Source organism: Labrus mixtus, chromosome 4, assembly GCF_963584025.1.
Source record: "Labrus mixtus chromosome 4, fLabMix1.1, whole genome shotgun sequence".
Taxonomy (NCBI): domain Eukaryota; kingdom Metazoa; phylum Chordata; class Actinopteri; order Labriformes; family Labridae; genus Labrus; species Labrus mixtus.
Window position 1 is genome coordinate 1,237,116 of NC_083615.1, and position 19,460 is coordinate 1,256,575.

A 19,460-nucleotide genomic window follows, 5' to 3' on the forward strand; every position below is an offset into this window, starting at 1 on the left:
GTATCTCTCTCCTTTCTCCCGTCTCATGTCTCTCTCTCCTCTCTCCTCTCTCCCGTCTCATCTCTCTCTCCTCTCTCCCGTCTCATGTCTCTCTCTCCTCTCTCCCGTCTCGTATCTCTCTCTCCTCTCTCCCGTCTCCTCTCTCCCGTCTCGTATCTCTCTCCTCTCTCCCGTCTCGTATCTCTCTCCTCTCTCCCGTCTCATGTCTCTCTCTCCTCTCTCCTCTCTCCCGTCTCGTGTCTCTCTCTCCTCTCTCCCGTCTCGTGTCTCTCTCCTCTCTCCCGTCTCGTATCTCTCTCCTCTCTCCCGTCTCATGTCTCTCTCTCCTCTCTCCCGTCTCATGTCTCTCTCTCCTCTCATGTCTCTCTCTCCTCTCTCCTCTCTCCCGTCTCGTGTCTCTCTCTCCTCTCTCCTCTCTCCCGTCTCATGTCTCTCTCTCCTCTCTCCCGTCTCGTGTCTCTCTCTCTTCTCTCCCGTCTCGTCTCTCTCTCCTCTCTCCCGTCTCGTGTCTCTCTCTCTTCTCTCCTCTCTCCCGTCTCGTGTCTCTCTCCTCTCTCCCGTCTCGTGTCTCTCTCTCTTCTCTCCCGTCTCGTGTCTCTCTCTCCTCTCTCCTCTCTCCCGTCTCGTGTCTCTCTCTCCTCTCTCCTCTCTCCTCTCTCCCGTCTCGTGTCTCTCTCCTCTCTCCCGTCTCGTGTCTCTCTCTCTTCTCTCCCGTCTCGTGTCTCTCTCTCCTCTCTCCTCTCTCCCGTCTCGTGTCTCTCTCTCCTCTCTCCCGTCTCGTGTCTCTCTCTCCTCTCTCCTCTCTCCCGTCTCGTGTCTCTCTCTCTTATCTCCCGTCTCGTGTCTCTCTCTCCTCTCTCCTCTCTCCCGTCTCGTGTCTCTCTCTCCTCTCTCCTCTCTCCCGTCTCGTGTCTCTCTCTCCTCTCTCCTCTCTCCTCTCTCCCGTCTCGTGTCTCTCTCCTCTCTCCCGTCTCGTGTCTCTCTCTCTTCTCTCCCGTCTCGTGTCTCTCTCTCCTCTCTCCTCTCTCCCGTCTCGTGTCTCTCTCTCCTCTCTCCCGTCTCGTGTCTCTCTCTCCTCTCTCCCGTCTCGTGTCTCTCTCTCTTATCTCCCGTCTCGTGTCTCTCTCTCCTCTCTCCCGTCTCGTGTCTCTCTCTCCTCTCTCCCGTCTCCTGTCTTTCTCTCCTTTCTCCCGTCTCTCTCTCCTCTCTCCCGTCTCATGTCTCTCTCTCCTCTCTCCCGTCTCATGTCTCTCTCTCCTCTCTCCCGTCTCATGTCTCTCTCTCCTCTCTCCCGTCTCATGTCTCTCTCTCCTCTCTCCCGTCTCATGTCTCTCTCTCCTCTCTCCCGTCTCGTGTCTCTCTCTCCTCTCTCCCGTCTCCTGTCTTTCTCTCCTTTCTCCCGTCTCTCTCTCCTCTCTCCCGTCTCATGTCTCTCTCTCCTCTCTCCCGTCTCATGTCTCTCTCTCCTCTCTCTCGTCTCATGTCTCTCTCTCCTCTCTCCCGTCTCATGTCTCTCTCTCCTCTCTCCCGTCTCATGTCTCTCTCTCTCCTCTCTCCCGTCTCATGTCTCTCTCTCCTCTCTCCCGTCTCATGTCTCTCTCTCTCCTCTCTCCCGTCTCATGTCTCTCTCTCCTCTCTCCCGTCTCGTGTCTCTCTCTCCTATCTCCCGTCTCGTATCTCGCTCTCCTCTCTCCCGTCTCATGTCTCTCTCTCTCCAGACCGTAAGAGTCGCTTTAACATCCACTAACGACCGTGTTTCAGTCAGTACAGTGTGTGTGTGTGTGTGTGTGTGTGTGTGTGTGTGTGTGTGTGTGTGTGTGTGTGTGTGTGTGTGTGTGTGTGACTGAGGCTGGTGACTCGCAGTCCTGCTTGTTCACGTTCAGTGTTTCGTTCACTGAACGTACTGACTGAAGCTCCGACACGAATCACTCACTGACTGACTGAGAGGGAGAGAGAGACTCATAAAGTAACCTAAGCCCATTATTATTTTTTAAATATTAATTTTTTTTTTTAAATTTTGCCCTGCGTATATCATTTTAAATATAACTGTTCTGGCATAGAATATATTCGTTGCCATGCATATTTTCTGCTGACATGTAGCCTATATTAAGTTAAATTTGCCGGCTCTGTGACAGACTTTGGAGGATTAAGGGAAGTTTAATTAATTGAATACATGCATATATCTTTGAATAAATAAAAGATAGGAAGAAGATGAGGGTGTGTGAAGGAGATCCAGCAGAAGTTCAAACTCCTGACTGAAATTCCTCTCTGACAAATAAAAGTATTCCAGTAAAGTCAAAGTAGGCCTATCTGTACTGAAGCTCCATGAAGGAGACTAATCAGACCTTTAAAGACTTTAACACTAACATGTGATCCATGTCACAGCTGTTTTATAGAAATATGATTATTATCTTTGCATGAACTTTCAGATTTCAACTCCATCACCGCCAACACCAGAACATTTGGAACAATCAGCAGAATCCAAACATTTGTACTCTTGTTTCAAATTATCCAATTTGTTTTTTATTGATCTTATCTGTAAGTTTTATTTCCCAACAGCAAGACTTAAATGTGCAGTAAACCTCTCGGGGCTCAACGTTAAAACTGAGAAATATCCTGTTTAGTTGATCAATCTGTTATATTTACTTATATTTTGACACATTATAGACTAAATAATATCCTTACAACAGAAGACAGGTCTCAGTATGCTTGAATATAATCTATAAATAATATTAAACATTTGAATATTTCTTGAAGACGATTCAGAGCAGGACATGAACGTCCTCAGTGATTATTATTATGTCCCTGAACGCAGCAGTCAGAGCCACCTACATGTGAAAACGTTGAGTAGTAATAATACATTACAGTTCCTGTTTTCAGTCTGCTCACTTGTCTGAAAAATAAAACTGATGGCAGAGGAGGTTTGATTGGATTTGAATTGATGGTCTGTTTGATTCTCAGCTCATTTTAAAGCAACAGCGCCACCTGCTGGACAAACATTCAAAGCTTGATCCAAACAGCAGCCGAGCTCTTATCCAGCTGCTTCAAAGTGAGCAGCCTGATGACTCTGCTGGAGTCAGATTCACACGTAGCCCCGGCTGGGTCACACTCCTGTTCAGGTTTGATCTCTGAAGAGAGAGAAACTGGTCTGTAAGGCATTCAGATATAAACTACTGTAGGGTAGAGGTCACCGAGGGGCGGGCTGGAAGAAAGAAAGATCAGTTGTAGTCTGTCTGTTGATGTCTCAGTATTTTTGCCGTCTTTCTTTTCTTATTGTATTTTGTCGTTGCTGTCCTGACCTTGTCTGTTTGTTTTTTCTCTGCCTTATTTGTCATGTATATGTCACCAGTTTGTCACGCTATTGCACCTCATTAAATGAATGAATGAATAAAAAACATTCCTGAGATAATCCACTGCTGGTACGGAGGTGCTCTCTGCCTCCTGTGTGTGAAGAAAGAGTGTGTGTGTGTTTGAAGATACAAGTATATCCATCTCACATACAACTGTGTTTGTCTTTGATTGAAATGCGGGCGGCAGTTGCGGTAGACGGTCGGCAGTTCAAGTCCCTGGCCTGGTAGCTGGAGAGGTGCCAGTCCACTTCCTGAGCACTGCCCTTGAGCAAGGCACTGAACCCCAAAACTGCTCTGGAGCGCTCGCTGTGGGCCGCCCCCTCACTCTGAGACCTCTCCATTAATGCATGTCCACAGGATCCTGTTTGTTCATGTGTGTGTTCATGTTTATTAAACAGAGTGATTAATAAAGGATAAATGAAAAATGAAATATGAAACACACATTGTGAGTGTGTGTAGTTGTCAAACTGAAACCAGACATCACAGCCGTTTTTACATCTGCACTCCTGAAAACATGGAAATCATTTGAGGAGGACTGCTCCTGACTGCAGACGCAGCACTGAGGGAATGCTACTTTCAACATCAGGCTAGTTTTAGAAAATGACCAACCCTGCCTTTAAGCGTGATATTGATTTGAGGTCATATCGCCCCGCCCTGCTAACCAGGCTACCGGAGCAGCAGCAGCACGGCGCCATGCTTCCTCTCCTGAACACAGACAGAAGAGAGGGAGTTGTTTTGATACAGCTGATCATTAAAATATCTAAAAGAAGTGATCATTCAGATTGGGAAATGTACCAACCTTCCCTGTTTGTGTGACTTTAAAATAAAACAGAGTCCTCTCAACCTCACACAGTCCATGTTTTCTTGAAGAATAATTCTCTCAGGTGTTCAGAGTTCAGGTGTGTAGCTCCAGACGCCGCTGCAGCTCAGGCCGTAGTTCTCCTCTCTCACACTGTCGGGCAGCTCAAACTGAGCCAGCGGCCTCAGGAGGCGTCGGATGGCGTGCTCCTCAAACTGAGCTCTTCCTGGATCTCCGATCAGGACTTTGGTGCCGTGGGTCTCCATGCAGCGGTTCAACCAGCTGTGCAGGCTGGTGGCGAGGGACTGGTCGTAGAACATGTCGCCCAGCAGGATCAGGTCGAAGGCGGCGGGCGGTGAACCGATGATGTTGTGGGTGAGACACACAGGAGGCTGCAGGCCGTTCAGCTCACTGTTCATGTGCGTCGCCACGGCTGCCACTGGAACACAAACAGGCGGGTTAACACGTCACAGGGTTAGGGTTCAAGGAATCATGGTGTTCATGTGTTTCTTTTAATCACAGCAGTCTATATACAGGGTTCACACTCTTTTCCAGGGATCATTTTCCAGGACTTTTCCAGGACATTTTCAGCGATGATCGAGCTGGTATGACAGTCCGTGATCGTGCCACGCCAATATTAAGTGTAGTCTTTAACACCCACTGTGAGCTACCGCTTCAACGGTTAAACATTTAATAACATGTTAAGGTCCATTTTTTACACTTAACAACGCAGTATTATATTTGAAGAGACAATGCTAGCAAACAAGAAACTTTCAATGGATTCTTGTTCCTCATGTCCCTGGCTGTACCCCTGAGAAGTTTCAGCAGATTTTACTGTAGACTTTTTTAAATAATTAAAGTTGAATTCTGGTCAAATTGCATAGAGACGCTGATATTTTAGAACATTTTAATTCAATTTTTTAAAAAAAATCTGTGAGAGGTGACAAGAAACTTTCAATGGATTCTTGTTCCTGGGGTCCCTGGCTATACAACAACTGAACAATTATTTGAACTTGTAACGGTCTGTCCAGCTTAGTTTTTGTTCCTGCATCTCCCGTTTCTGAGCGCACCTGAATGCATCTCTCATTGTCTGAGCACCCCTGAATGCAGCATGCTCACAGCACATCCCCTGAGTAACTGCAGAGAGAGAGAGAGAGAGAGAGAGAGAGAGAGAGAGAGAGAGAGAGAGAGAGAGAGAGAGAGAGACATGCCCAGAAAAGTGTGAAGTAGATAAACTAAGCAGACTACTGTATTTTCTGATGTTCTTACAGACTTTTTATTATTCTGCATTTAAAGATATTTTCTCTGTTTATCAGGTTGTTGATGCGACATATTTTACGATGCGCGCTCTCTGTCCACTGGTGGGAGTGTGCTCACCTGTGTGTGTGTGTGTGTGTGTGTGTGTGTCAGTAAGAGGCTGCATGAGGTGCAGCTGTTAGTGCTGCTCTGTAGGTTTTAGGTGGAGTTAGGGGCAGTCTTTGCTTAAAGGGTTCAGCTGGTCATCCAGCAAAGACAATATTAGTTAATCATTTTTAGACTGGGACTTGGCAGAGCAGTAAAACTGAGCCAGTTGTCAGCTGCTGCCACCAACCTCCGAAGGTTTGTGGCCTACCTCTGCCCCCCCCCCCCCCTCCTCCCTGTGGCTTTAGAGAAACCTCTAAATAAAAAGTCTGTGAAGATATTTAAAACCTGAGCAGTATTTAGTTATCGAACAACAGAAGGGCTGCAGCAGGTTCCAGGTCCTGCACCATTAAAAACAGCTGCAGAGACTCTTGGTGCAGATGTATTTTAAAGATAAGAATGAGTTTGCTCTCACAAGTCGGAAGTGCAATTATTGGACGAGGTTGCAGGAGGTTGGTCGTAATCCTCCTGGGTTACTAAAGTGAGAGGATAACACACAATAAAATAAGAGGTCAGTTATGGAGACACAAAAGGAATAAAGATTCAGTAGTTAAAAACATATTCTCCCTTTCTCTGTCTCTGTAATCTCCATTTACACAGGGTCTTGAATTTCAGCATGAAAGCTCTTCTGGTTTCCGTTTGTAGTTCATTTAAAGTCCCCATGATACTGACAGCAGGCAGAACATTATCTGCACTGAGGACCACCTCCCACAGACGGGATTCTGACAATGATTTGTTTGTCTTAAGAACCAGATACATGCAGTAAAAAAGTCTGTTCTAGATAAAAACTAATTTACAGCCACAGATCTGCTCGACTCTGTCACAAAAGCTGATGATTGTTAGATTCCCTGCATTCCTGAAACGCATCACAAACGATCGACCCGGCCTCCATGGAGGACAGACCTGACAAAGCTTCACTTTTCATTTCTTACAGATCTGCACAAGGATGCAGCCTCTAGTGGACACTCGAGGAACTGCAGGATTTTACACCTCAGCATCGGCTTCATTTTTAAAGACCGGAGGTTTCTGCTTAGTTTGACAAAGTGCAGTCTGAAAGCAAACCGAACCAAATGAAAAATGCAGCAATGTTGCAGCTCAATGATAAATGGATTGAGCTTGTAAAGCGCTTTTCTGGTCTTCTGAAGACTCAAAGCGCTTTTTACACCGCAGGTCACACCTACACATTCACACCCTGATGGTAGAGACTGCTGAGTAAAGAGACCATCAGAAATAACTAATCCCTTTCATAGACACACACACGCCACTGATGAAGCAGCGAGAGCAATTCAGGGTTCAGTGTCTTGCCCAAGGACGCGTCGGAGATCTGGCTGCAGGAGCTCGGGATTGAACCCCCAAACCTTCCGGTTGAGAGACGACCGACTCTACCAACCGAGCCACAGCCGCCCCTGAATCGCCCAAAATTTCATACGTTAAAATGAAATAATGTTGAGCTCCATCACAGCTTTTTGACTTCTTGCGTCAACCATCTGAGACCTCAGCCAACCACACGAGAAAAAAACCTTCCACCCGTTCACGACATACAGCGAATGTTTTAATGTTCCTATCAAAATAAGAGCCTGAAAATGTGTCCATGCTGTTATGTCATGATGTGAGTAAATAACACAGTAGAGTAAGAGATGAATGAATGCTTACCAGGGTCGATGTCGTTAGCCACTACATGAGCGGCACCGCACAGAATGGCAGCGATGGCGGAGGCTCCGCAGCCGCTGCCCAGATCCAGAACGGTCTGACCCCGACACACTGCGGGGTGGTCCAGGAGAAACCTGAACACAGAGACAGAAACAAACAAAACAGCTGTTTAGGTTTGTGAAACCAACGAGACGCCAGAGTCACTTCCTGCTCCGTCCCACATGCAGGACAGGGCCCACAGGTCGGAATCAAACCTACGGTCTCTGCACATTGTGGCCCTCGAGCTAACCACTAGGCCATCGCCACCCCTTTATCTTAATGTCTTTGTTGCATAATTTCAACGTATTGAAGCGACTGCTCAAACTAATCTTTAAATGACAGTGAGCCTTTGTCCCAGGCGTCTGATGTGTTAGAAGTCCTTCACTAAAAGGTGGCTAAGGTCCTGGACCTCCTGACAACACTAAAGATCTGCACTGAGCAGCCGCTGAAGTCCTGAAGTCCAACTCTGGAGCTCAGAGAGTTTAGTGAGAACAATAGAGAAGACGAGGGAACCAGATGAAGAATTGACTCAGGACTTTTGCTTTTATATCGTTATTAAGACGTCTCCTACTGAGCCAAGACACATGCACATTTAAAAAAAAAAAAATCAACCTGTAGTTGGTCCGAACTTCATGGTGTCACGTCCAACACGTCTTTATGACTTCATTCTCGGTTTGGGAGGCGTGGTCTCATTGGACAAATCATCATTATCATCTTATTTCATTAAAACTTCATTAAAGATAGAGTCGGTATCTTTTCAAAATAAAATACAGACTTCTCCTAAAGCTGCTCCATTGTCCCTTCTGGGCCTCCGTACATGTGTGGTGGTGACTGTGTCTGCAGAGACTCTGTCCTCTCACTGGATTTTACTGTTCTGCTTTGTTCTGGTTGACTCAGGATGTTTCTGGGTGGCGCTGGTGTGTTTTGTAGTGTCTCATCTGTATGCATGTACCTTATATTCTCTAATAATCAACATTTATGTCAAGTAGTCATGCTGCATAATCATATGTATCTCAGTAAACTGTATCTTAATAAACTGAAACTGCACCTCAGGGTAAAAATGCATTTAGCAGAGCACACAGGAAGGAGCCCTCAGGGGAGGGTGAAAGAAAGTTCAGTACAGCAATACAGAAAGGTGAATCCTTAAAGTTACCAATAAAGATTAAGTTGAACAGATCAGATGGTGAAAAGAGGGCGTGAAGAAGCTTGTCCCCACGCCCCTGCAAAGCCATACATACTGTAATCTTTGTCTGTTTTAGTCTCTTCAGTTGAAGGGCTCACTGCTTTATGACTCCATGAATACAGCTTCCTGTGCTCATGTTCTTTGGCCTCCAGGTCCGGTCTCTGAAGAGGACTTTGCAAACTTTAAGGACTACAATTACACCATGAAGAAAACAGAAAACAGATTTAGAACTTCAAAATGTTGCGGCTTCTTTGGGTTCGGATGTAGGTTTAATCTGGGTCCAAATTTGATACAAAAAGTCACTACAGTTTCCTCCAGACAATGACAGCGCACAGGTGAGTGGAGGAGTGGATACAATTCAGTGATTAGACGAGATTCAAACCGGCGAATGTGACGGAGGTGGACGTAGCAGCAAAGAAGAGAAAATATAATCAGAGTGAGGAGAAACACCACAATCATTGTTCATTTTAACTGCATTAAAGTTCATATTTTAACACCATATTTATCGACTTTAAAGGTCACATATTCTGCTAAACCCACTCCCCCATGTTCCTCTAAGTCTAACATGTGTCTCTAGTCCGTCTACAAACCCCCCAATGATGAGAAAAGTCCATCCTCTCCGTCTTCTGCCTGCTCCACTTTTCAGGAAATGTGTGCTCAAACAGGCCGTTTGGAGATGTTCCCTTCATGACATCACAAAGGGCAGTAGCCCCTCCCCCAGGTGGGTGACACTCCCACAGCTAGGTGTTTGTTCTGCCCTCTGAGGCCGCGGTCACACCGAGACGCGCCGCTACAAATTACAAATTAGCAGCTATTTATCACCTGCTTCTCTGGGAATAGCAGAATATAATTACTCTGTGATGTTGGGATAATTCTCCATACATTTTGTGGTGAATTGTGATTTAATTTTAAATAAATTATTTGCTAATTGTCACCTACTTCCCATGAAATTCAGGGGTAATTTCAATGAAATCAAAAAAAAGTTTGTCTAATTATCACCTAATTACGACGAAATTTGCGGACCTGTAAAGTGTTACCTAGATTTTTGTACAATTCAAAGTGTACATATAATTTTCCAGTAACTTTGACATTTCTCGTTTGAATGATTTACAACGGGGATGTAAAGCAGCTCTGCACCAACAGCTGTTAGTGAGGTCACTACTAAAGAGGTTAAAGGTGAATGAAACAGGTATATTAGAGATCTCACCGTGACAGCGCCTGTCCTCCGGGCCAGTAGATCGCCCAGTACGGGTCCTCGTAGGGCCACAGTTCGGGTCTCTCCGTCCAGAATCTGCAGCTGGGAGTGAACAGCCTCAGTCTGAGCTCCGGGGTGAGGCTCTGCTCTCCGACCACCTCCGTGTTTTCACCGATAAATCTGCGGCTGTGAGACACACACCTCCGTCTGAATGCTGTGAACGACCCTTTAACACACCTGGTCCATGTAGAGGACTTAAAGAGTCCAAACATGACCGTGAGCATGCTAACCAGTTAGCCACGGAGCTACTCGTCAGAGCCCTTCTTATGTCTCTGTCACCTTCTGTCGTTTTTTAACATCATAAAACCCAATAAGAAATGAAAACACACAACTTTCTTCTTCGTTGAAATTCCCCTGAGGAGATGTTTCTACACGAGCGCAAAATAGAGTCGGACCTCCTAAAAACGGGACACACAATAAAGGTTCCGCTCCTTCTTCTTTGGATTTTATTGGCAGCTGGCATCCAAAAAGTTGCATTACTGCCATCTGCTGGATTTAATTATTACTCACATTCCTAAATCCTCCTCAATAAACCTGTTCTCAAGAGAGATTTAAACAAGCAACTTCAGCCTCTCCCTCTCTCCCCACACTCCAAAATACTTTTGAAATCTCTTCTTACGAGTCCCTCTCTCTCTCCATTTCTGACATCATGTTCTGTCTATGTGCTACATACTTTCTACATTTAATAACTACATGTTCAACTGTTTCTGTACCTCACAAAGACCAGATGTTTTCCAGTGATATGTAGAGTACTATTTAAATGACTGTGACTGATTCTTAACCTGGTCTTTACGTCCTCCTCTCTTCTGTTGCTCCCTCTGTATTTGACTTTATCTATTTCCCTCTGAATTGAGTATAAATGTCTTCCCTTTGTCTGATTGTTCTAATATTGTTGCCATTCCTGTTTAATTTTACTCCATGTGACTCGTTTCCCCTCTGACTTAGATCATTTGATGTTAATATCAATCCTCTCTTTCTTTACAGCTTCCTTTGCCAACCTGTCCACCTTTTCATTTCCTGCTATACCTGAATGTGCTGGAACCCACATGAACATCACATCTGTCCCCTGTTTAACCACCTGGGAATGTGTAAATATGATTTCATATAATAAATCTTGATGACTGTGAGATGATCCTGATTGAATACTGTATAAAGCGCCGACTGAATCACTGCATATCAGCACTTTCCTTCCTTTCATTTGCTCAACACATTCTAATGCAACTAAAATGGCGTACAACTCTACTGTGTAAACGTTCAGGAAATCTGACGTTCTCTTCACTACTTCAACATTGAATTTTGGGATAAACGCAGCTGATCCTGTTGCATTTGTCATCGGGTCTTTACATCCATCTGTGAATACTTGTACATGATCTCCATATCTCTGTTCTATGTGTTCATAGAATTCACTAACTAAATCAACATTTATTTTTCTTTCCTTTATCTTTAGTAACTCCAAGTCTACTTCAGCTGTCTCAAGCATCCACATTGGAACTGGTGGCCATAAAACAGTTGGACTGATATCCTTGTCATTCATCTCTCACCACTCTATCCCCTATCCATCCAAAACTGGACTTAGTTGTTCTCTCTTTTTCCCAGCAATCCTTTAACACTGATTTTGTTGGGTGACTATCTCCATGTCCTCTCAAGTTCAGCCAATAATTTGCTAATAGCTGTTTCCTCCTTAAACATAGTGGCAGCTCTCCTACTTCTACCTGAAGTGCACATATTGGAGATGATTTCACTGCCCCAATACATATCCTAAGAGCCTGTGCCTGAATCATTTCTAACTGTGTTGTCTTTGCTGCAGATCCATATACCACACTCCCATACTCAATCCTAGTTCTAATTAACACCACATATATATATTTTAAGGCAGCAACATCAGCTCCCCAATCCATTCCTACAAGACATCTCATTACATTTATTACTTTTTTGCATTTATCAACAATATTCCTTATGTGTTCCTTCCATGTCAACCGGACATCAAAAAATACCCCTAAAAAACAAAATGAGTCAACTCGTTCTAGCTTATTTCCATACAATGTCAACCCAATATTCTCCCCAATTTTCTTTCGAGAAAAGAACATGATCTTTGTTTTTTCCACATAAAATGTAAATCCCCACTTTAATCCCCACTTCTCAACTAAACTGATCCCTTTCTGAATTTTATTTACAATAAATTGTATATTCTTTCCTTTTTTCCACAATGCTCCATCATCCGCAAACAATGATCTTCCTATATCTGTTGGGATATTATCAAATATATCATTTATCATAAAAATAAAATCGGACTTATCACACTTCCCTGTGGTGTTCCATTCTCTACAACATACTTTTTAGATATTTCATCACCTATTTTTACTTGAATCGATCTCTTGTTCAGAAAATCAAGGTTCCGCTCACAAAGGTTCCCATTATTTATGTCACATACAAATCAATAATACTTTTCTGATACATGAATGTGTATCAAAAACAGTAGATGTAAATAACGTACCTATATATTCACCTTTTATATCTTTAAATTTATTTTTAAACTGTTGTGTTTCAAGCTGCTGTAACATAATTATTTTTTAGTAATTTTCCCCAATGGGGGGTCGATGGAGATGATCTTATCTCTTAAAATGTAATAAAAACAGAACTCAGGTTCTTCTACTGATTCATTTAAATGTCTCTCTCTATCAGGAATCTCTTTTCTTCTTTTCAGCTGCTCTAAAAAAAAGACAATAAAATCAAAATCAGTGATATTTTGTGTACCACCCCATCACCGCCCGGGTCTCACAGATGGGAGACACGTGGGTATACTAATTAATAAAGAAATGTATTAATAAGGAAAATAATCAAACCTTGTAGATTTGAAGAATCTTTAAAGTCAGCTGTGTAAGGTGAGTTGTGTCTGACCACGCCCCCTCTCTGGAAGGGCTTGGGTGTACGCAGTCTTTCTCGCTCCATGTCCTATTGTTTACGGTGAGAAGGCAGACTCAGAGGTTCAGAACAAACACCTAGCTGTGGGAGTGTCACCCACCTGGGGGAGGGGCTACTGCCCTTTGTGATGTCATGAAGGGAAAATCTCCAAACGGCCTGTTTGAGCACACATTTTCAGAAAAGTGAAGCAGGTAAAAGACGGAGAGGATGGACTTTTCTCATCATTGGGGGGTTTGTAGACAGACTAGAGGAACATGGTGAAGTGGATTTTAAATACGTGACCTTTAAATTTGACCTGATTTGGATGTTTGGTTTAATTTAGCAACTAAACAAGAACACGTTTCCATCTGTGTCTATCTGTCTGTTTTGAATGCAAACTTTTTCTTCCCTGAAAGAAATCCATGCACATCAACCTGTGCAGATGTCTCCTCAGTCCTCTGCATGGAGGCTTTGTGTCTCCTGAACCCAGACAACACGTTCTCTGAAGAGGAGGCAGAGTGTGACGATCCGGGGGAAGCCTTAGCACTAACCTGAGCAGAGGTCAATGAGGCCGTTAGAATGCTCCTCACTGGCAAGGCGCCCAGGGGCCTCATTTATCAACAGTGAGTAGAAAGTGTTCTAAATTCTGTCTTACAAATGACATTTAGAATGTGCTAAAGTACAGAAAAAATCTGTATTTATCAACCATGCTGACAGCGATCGTACTCACATCGGTAGGTAATCAGTGTTGATAAATCCCATGTTCTTAACCTGCAGGCTCGCACACGTTCAGGGACATTTACATTCAGAAACGCCTCCAATGAACCATTTATGGTAACAACACACCTCTTTAAAAATCACCTGAATATATTTACCTCGCTGGAATAATGACTACGAGAGCAAAGAAAAGGAGCTTCATAACAACAGGAATGGAAGTGGAAGAGGTTGAATAAAAAAGGGAAATAAATAAATAAATAGATAAATAAATAAAGAGATAAAATAAGGTTAGTAACTCTTGCGCTAAGTGACCCAGATAAATGATTAGTCTTTTCACTTCGTCGAAGTTACTAACAAAAGAACAAATGCTGCATGAGAGAAGGTGACAGGTCAGAGGAGAAAACACCAAGATGAAGTTTGATAATAAGTTCAGTGCAAAAAATAACAACGCATCACGGCACAAAAGCCAGAAGTATCTGCTCCACAATTTCACCCTTGAACATTTACAGCGTGGTCGGGGGCACAGCTCTCTCTGGGGGATTAATCAAACAGTGACGCTCTCCCAACAGAACAAGCTGGACCAAACGGATCAGTGCGCTCTTTTGAACTTACTGCGGAGCGCACGCTTCACCAAATCATCTAATAATGCAAAACCAGCCATGATGTAACATTTCAAAGTAACGCCTGTCACAGACGACTTTTTAAGGTTTTCAGACCAATTAGGCAACGGGTCTGTTTCAAACCACACAAAATCACTTATTTTGTGTTTTGAATTAAAAAAAACTGTGAACATGCATCTAGGTTGAGATGGATTCTGGCGTGCTGTGACACTCGTGGTGCTTTTTATTTGTAGTTTCAATGTTCTACCTCTAGATTCTGTGTGTAAGCATGCTCAGAGCTCTGCTTATATTTACACACATTTCTAAGTCAAAGAACAAGTTGATAAATTCCACTCTGCGTGGGAATGTTCTTACACACTCATTACTCACAGATCCATGCTCACACACTGCTGATAGATGAGCACCCTGATTCTGTGCTTCAAACGTGCGTACACACGGTTTAAACACATTTCTGTTAGTGAATGAGGCCCATTATCTTTTGTTTCTCTGTAATCACGTTCAACTGGATGTCTCATTATAGAGAGCGTAATGCTGCAGCTCCCCCTGGTGGTGAACCTGTGTCAGTGCTATGTGAGTCCTTAAGACGTGATCATGTGAAAGCAAAGGAAATAAATCATTTTACAATCTTTAAAAATCAGATATATTTATACAATTTACTATATTTATTTAATACCACATTCTACTCTAATTCTGTGTAGAAGCAGCATGTTTGTGTGGACAATATCACACTGTGGAGCTGAATGAAACGTGAGTCTGTCTCAGAACACTTTCACTAACAGAGACCGCACCTTTAGTGATTGAAATACAGAGTAGAGAGTTAGGTGAGGGGGGAGAAGGACAAATGTGTGGATCTTTGTGGAAAACAAAGTTTTATTTCAAATACAAGTGGAGAAGAAAATGACAGAGAGCAGACAGAGAAATAATGTCTTCAGATCGATCAGTCTGGGAGAAAACTGTGGAAACAGTGACACCTGCTGGCAGAAAGCAGTGATAGCAGCAACAGAACCTAAACATGAATTATTATTAAACCCTCCACAGATTGAATTAATTTATATTTAAAATCCTGAGATAATAAAAACAGAAGGTTCAAACATCAAAGTGTAATAAACATCAGAAGTTAAAAATAAAGATAGTTTGATAACGTGTCCGTTGTTACCCTGACATGATGAATGAATATCAATGATTGAGTCTGCATGTTATTCAGCTCTTTTTATATCATCTCATATTACATCAGATATTCAGGTGCTGACTCTGCACCTGGATCCAGACATCCTGTTTGTAGTTCTTTTAAAAACTCAGTGAAGCCTCCTCTTTGTTTTGATCCAACAAAGAGACGACTGATTTATTATCAGACGACCAACGACTCGTGGTTAAAAGCAGAACTTCACACTTTAACTTGCACAGGTGGAATCAACTTCTACTGTTATCTGTGAATATGAGTCAATGAATAACCTGCACCACTACACATGTCCACAGGGTGGCGCTGCAACAGAAACATTTATATACAAATCAAAGAGTTCATCTTCGGTCGTTGAGTCATGAAGCAGTTTAAATTCAGAAAATGAGAATAGAAAAATGTCCGAGGTCATGGTCCTGTGTGTGACGGTGGAGCTGATCTCAGAGCAGCTCAGACTGCAGCACTGAGAGTCATCTGCGCTGTGATTGGTCCATCAGTCTCCCAGTAACACGCCCAGTTAAAGACTCACCAACACACCAGCTGCTGCTTCCAGCTCTGTGATCGACAGGATCCTCTCTTTAATGACTCCTCCTCCAGCTGTTGATATAAAAAGAGATAAATGAGAGATTAGACTCTGAGAGAGACTTCATGATTATTCTGATCATATAATATCATCGTTATCAGGATTATTCTGATTATCAGTGATACAGAACATCCAGTATGATGAGCAGCAGGGACTTCAGTCCTGCTCAGAAGTGAAGTGGGCGTGTAAAGTAGCACGCCACCTTTCAGCTCTCGTGGTCACTCGTGTTGGTGACTTGAAGCTTAAAGGGACAGAGAGTCCTTGAAGGCATCATCATGTCAGAGACAGTTGAGTGATGTGTTTACTGAGAGTCCTTGAAGGCATCATCATGTCAGAGACAGTTGAGTGACGTGTTTACAGAGAGTCCTTGAAGGCATCATCATGTCAGAGACAGTTGAGTGACGTGTTTACAGAGAGTCCTTGAAGGCATCATCATGTCAGAGACAGTTGAGTGATGTGTTTACCGAAAGTCCTTGAAGGCATCATCATGTCAGAGACAGTTGAGTGACGTGTTTACCGAGAGTCCTTGAAGGCATCATCATGTCACAGACAGTTGAGTGACGTGTTTACCGAGAGTCCTTGAAGACATCATCATGTCACAGACAGTTGAGTGATGTGTTTACCAAGAGTCCTTGAAGGCATCATCATCATGTCACAGACAGTTGAGTGACGTGTTTACTGAGAGTCCTTGAATGCATCATCATGTCAGAGACAGTTGAGTGATGTGTTTACTGAGAGTCCTTGAAGGCATCATCATCATGTCAGAGACAGTTGAGTGATGTGTTTACTGAGAGTCCTTGAAGGCATCATCATCATGTCACAGACAGTTGAGTGATGTGTTTACCGAGAGTCCTTGAAGGCATCATCATCATGTCACAGACAGTTGAGTGATGTGTTTACTGAGAGTCCTTGAAGGCATCATCATCATGTCACAGACAGTTGAGTGATGTGTTTACTGAGAGTCCTTGAAGGCATCATCATCATGTCACAGACAGTTGAGTGATGTGTTTACTGTTGATTCATGTAAACTGTGTTTAAATCTAGCAGCAGCAGTTTCTGATTTTCTCGGCCTTTTGGGACAGAAATAACAGCAGACATTAAACACACTTTAAAGAGTTATTTCCACCTGGATGAACTGCAGTGTCTCACAGGTGTGCTGTGTGTAATCTGTCCCTGTGTGTGTTACGAGCCTTGTGGAAGAACAATGTGAACCTGTCTGTGTCTGTGCATCTCACCATCTTACTAATGGAGCCTTTAAATAGCATGGAAATACTGCACCATGACTTTAGAGCAGGTTTTTGTTGGTCCATGGTGCAGCTGCTTTCTGCCCCCTGAGACAGCAACGCCCCACCAACACACCTGAGCACAGGTCATGTTAAGACCTAAACACACTCAGGGGAAAGAGGAAGTGCTGATTCAACGTTTACTGATGTAAAGGTTCAAGTGATTTATCTCAAGTGTCCTCACAGGGAAATGAAAAAGTGTCCCTCTGAAGAACATTTCTTTGTTTGGTGCAAAGTTAACAGAACTTCACGTCATATTTCAGAGATCATTAAACTGAATTTATTCTGACTTCAAATAACAGAAAAATAACAAACATTAACTTTGCTCTAATCAGTTTGATGAAGAATGTCTAACTGCTCTGAATCTGAATGGCTACTCCTCATGTCTCTTATTTTTCGTCGCTTGAACCGGAAGTCGTTCTGTGCCGCCATGTTGATGGACGTCTCAGGTCTCTTATTTTCAGCACAGAGGATCGAGGAAACTTGAGACCAGCCTTCCAGGAAGTCTTTTTACGGACAGACACGCCCCCTTATCAAATATCACTAATTGACTGGATCAGACTTCAGTGAAACTTCTCAACATTAGCAGAGTTTAATAAGGGAGAAAAGACGGACATTAAAAAGACGCTAAACAGACACAGCAGACATTTAAGTGTCTGTAAACATCTGTCAGTTTGTAAAGAGTCGGTCTGTGATGAGCTGGAATTAAAAAAGTGTTTGACATGAAGATTAACAACCAACCTATCTGTTTGAAACGCAAAGTAAATTTGGATTTCACACCAACTTTATAAGCTGGTTGAAAGCTATGAACAAGCAGCCTAATGCCAGAGTTAGAGTTAATGGAGTAATGTAAATGTATTTTTAAGATCTCAAAAGTTACCAGACGAGGGGATCCATTGTCACCATTGATGTTCGTACTATCTATTGAACCGCTGGCTGAATATATTAAGGTAGAACAAAAAATAAAAGGCATAGCTATAGCAGGAGAAAATCACAAATTGGCGATGTATGCTGATGATATCTGAATTTATTTCTATAAACCTGAACAGTCAGGTGAAGTACTAATGAAGGTAATTAAAGAGTCATTTCAGGGTACACATTAAATATAAATAAGTCTGAGGGAATGCTAAGGGGCTGTACAATCGGGGATGAAATCAAACAGAAATATGCATTTCATTGGGATGTCGAGAGGATAAATTACTTTTTTTTCCCAATTAAGATGCTAGAAATGAGAGAGAGATTAATGAGCATTATTGTAATGCTGATGTTCTGAGTTTTAACTCGACTTCCACATAAATTAGGAGAACGTGCACGAGCCTGCTGGTTAAGAACATCGGTAGGTAATCAGTGTTGATAAATCCCATGTTCTTAACCTGCAGGCTCGCACACGTTCAGGGACATTTACATTCAGAAACGCCTCCAATGAACCATTTATGGTAACAACACACCTCTTTAAAAACCACCTGAATATATTTACCTTGCCGGAATAATGACTACGAGAGCAAAGAAAAGGAGCTTCATAACAACAGGAATCGAAGTGGAAGAGGTTGAATAAAAAAGGGAAATAAATAAATAGATAAATAAATAAAGAGATAAAATAAGGTTAGTAACTCTCGCGCTAAGTGACCCAGATAAATGATTAGTCTTTTCACTTCGTCGAAGTTACTAACAAAAGAACAAATGCAGCATGAGAGAAGGTGACAGGTCAGAGGAGAAAACACCAAGATGAAGTTTGATAATAAGTTCAGTGCAAAAAATAACAACGCATCACAGCACAAAAGCCAGAAGTATCTGCTTCACAATTTCACCCTTGAACATTTACAGCGTGGTCGGGGGCACAGCTCTCTCTGGGGGATTAATCAAACAGTGACGCTCTCCCAACAGAACAAGCTGGACCAAACGGATCAGTGCGCTCTTTTGAACTTACTGCGGAGCGCACGCTTCACCAAATCATCTAATAATGCAAAACCAGCCATGATGTAACATTTCAAAGTAACGCCTGTCACAGACGACTTTTTAAGGTTTTCAGACCAATTAGGCAACGGGTCTGTTTCAAACTGCACAAAATCACTTATTTTGTGTTTTGAATTAAAAAAAACTGGGAACATGCATCAAGGTTGAGATGGATTCTGGCGTGCTGTGACACTCGTGGTGCTTTTTATTTGTAGTTTCAATATTCTACCTCTAGATTCTGTGTGTAAGCATGCTCAGAGCTGTGCTTATATTTACACACATTTCTAAGTAAAAGAACAAGTTGATAAATTCCACTCTTTGCGTGGGAATACTCTTACACACTCATTACACACAGATCCGTGCTCACACACTGTTGATAGATGAGCACCCTGGACTTTTCTCCTTTCCTCTAGGTGTATTGGGTTTTTTTCAGCACTTTTGTAGTAATTTGTTTGTATATTTAGTCACTTCTAACTTCTCATCTGCCTTGGTATGATGTTTACATTTTGATGATTAACTTTCTTTGTTTAAATGTGTAACCTTTTTACT

General features: G+C 42.8%; 2 protein-coding genes and 2 long non-coding RNA genes across 14 annotated transcripts in view; 2 read left to right on the plus strand and 2 right to left on the minus strand.

Moving 5' to 3' along the window:
- The window catches only part of LOC132973511 (NACHT, LRR and PYD domains-containing protein 14-like), a 273,451-nt gene that overhangs the window by 141,695 nt on the left and 112,296 nt on the right, over positions 1–19,460 (minus strand). The window lies entirely within an intron of this gene.
- LOC132972311 (electron transfer flavoprotein beta subunit lysine methyltransferase-like) lies at positions 3,712–10,069 on the minus strand. Its single transcript, XM_061035062.1, has 3 exons — positions 9,630–10,069; positions 7,204–7,334; positions 3,712–4,588 (listed from the first exon to the last, which is right to left on the minus strand). Exons 1-3 carry the CDS (start codon positions 9,899–9,901, stop codon positions 4,239–4,241), a joined length of 753 nt encoding a protein of 250 aa, XP_060891045.1. The 5' UTR covers positions 9,902–10,069; the 3' UTR covers positions 3,712–4,238.
- LOC132972312 (uncharacterized) lies at positions 10,416–11,978 on the plus strand. Its single transcript, XR_009672899.1, has 2 exons — positions 10,416–10,765; positions 11,125–11,978. It is a non-coding gene; the product is annotated as an uncharacterized LOC132972312 (long non-coding RNA).
- LOC132973528 (uncharacterized) overlaps positions 15,603–19,460 on the plus strand; it is a 4,448-nt gene continuing 590 nt past the window's right edge. Inside the window, exon 1 of the long non-coding RNA XR_009673009.1 lies at positions 15,603–15,691. This is a non-coding gene — a long non-coding RNA (uncharacterized LOC132973528). The remainder of the gene's footprint in view (positions 15,692–19,460) is intronic.

Coding starts and splice junctions, on each gene's coding strand:
- LOC132972311 (XM_061035062.1), bottom strand. CDS start 9,901: ATGCTCACGGTCATGTTTGGACTCTTTAAGTCCTCTACATGGACCAGG. Junction 7,335..9,629: donor GGAGGACAGGCGCTGTCACG/GTGAGATCTCTA, acceptor CTCTGTGTTCAG/GTTTCTCCTGGACCACCCCG. Junction 4,589..7,203: donor GGCTAACGACATCGACCCTG/GTAAGCATTCAT, acceptor TTTGTGTTCCAG/TGGCAGCCGTGGCGACGCAC.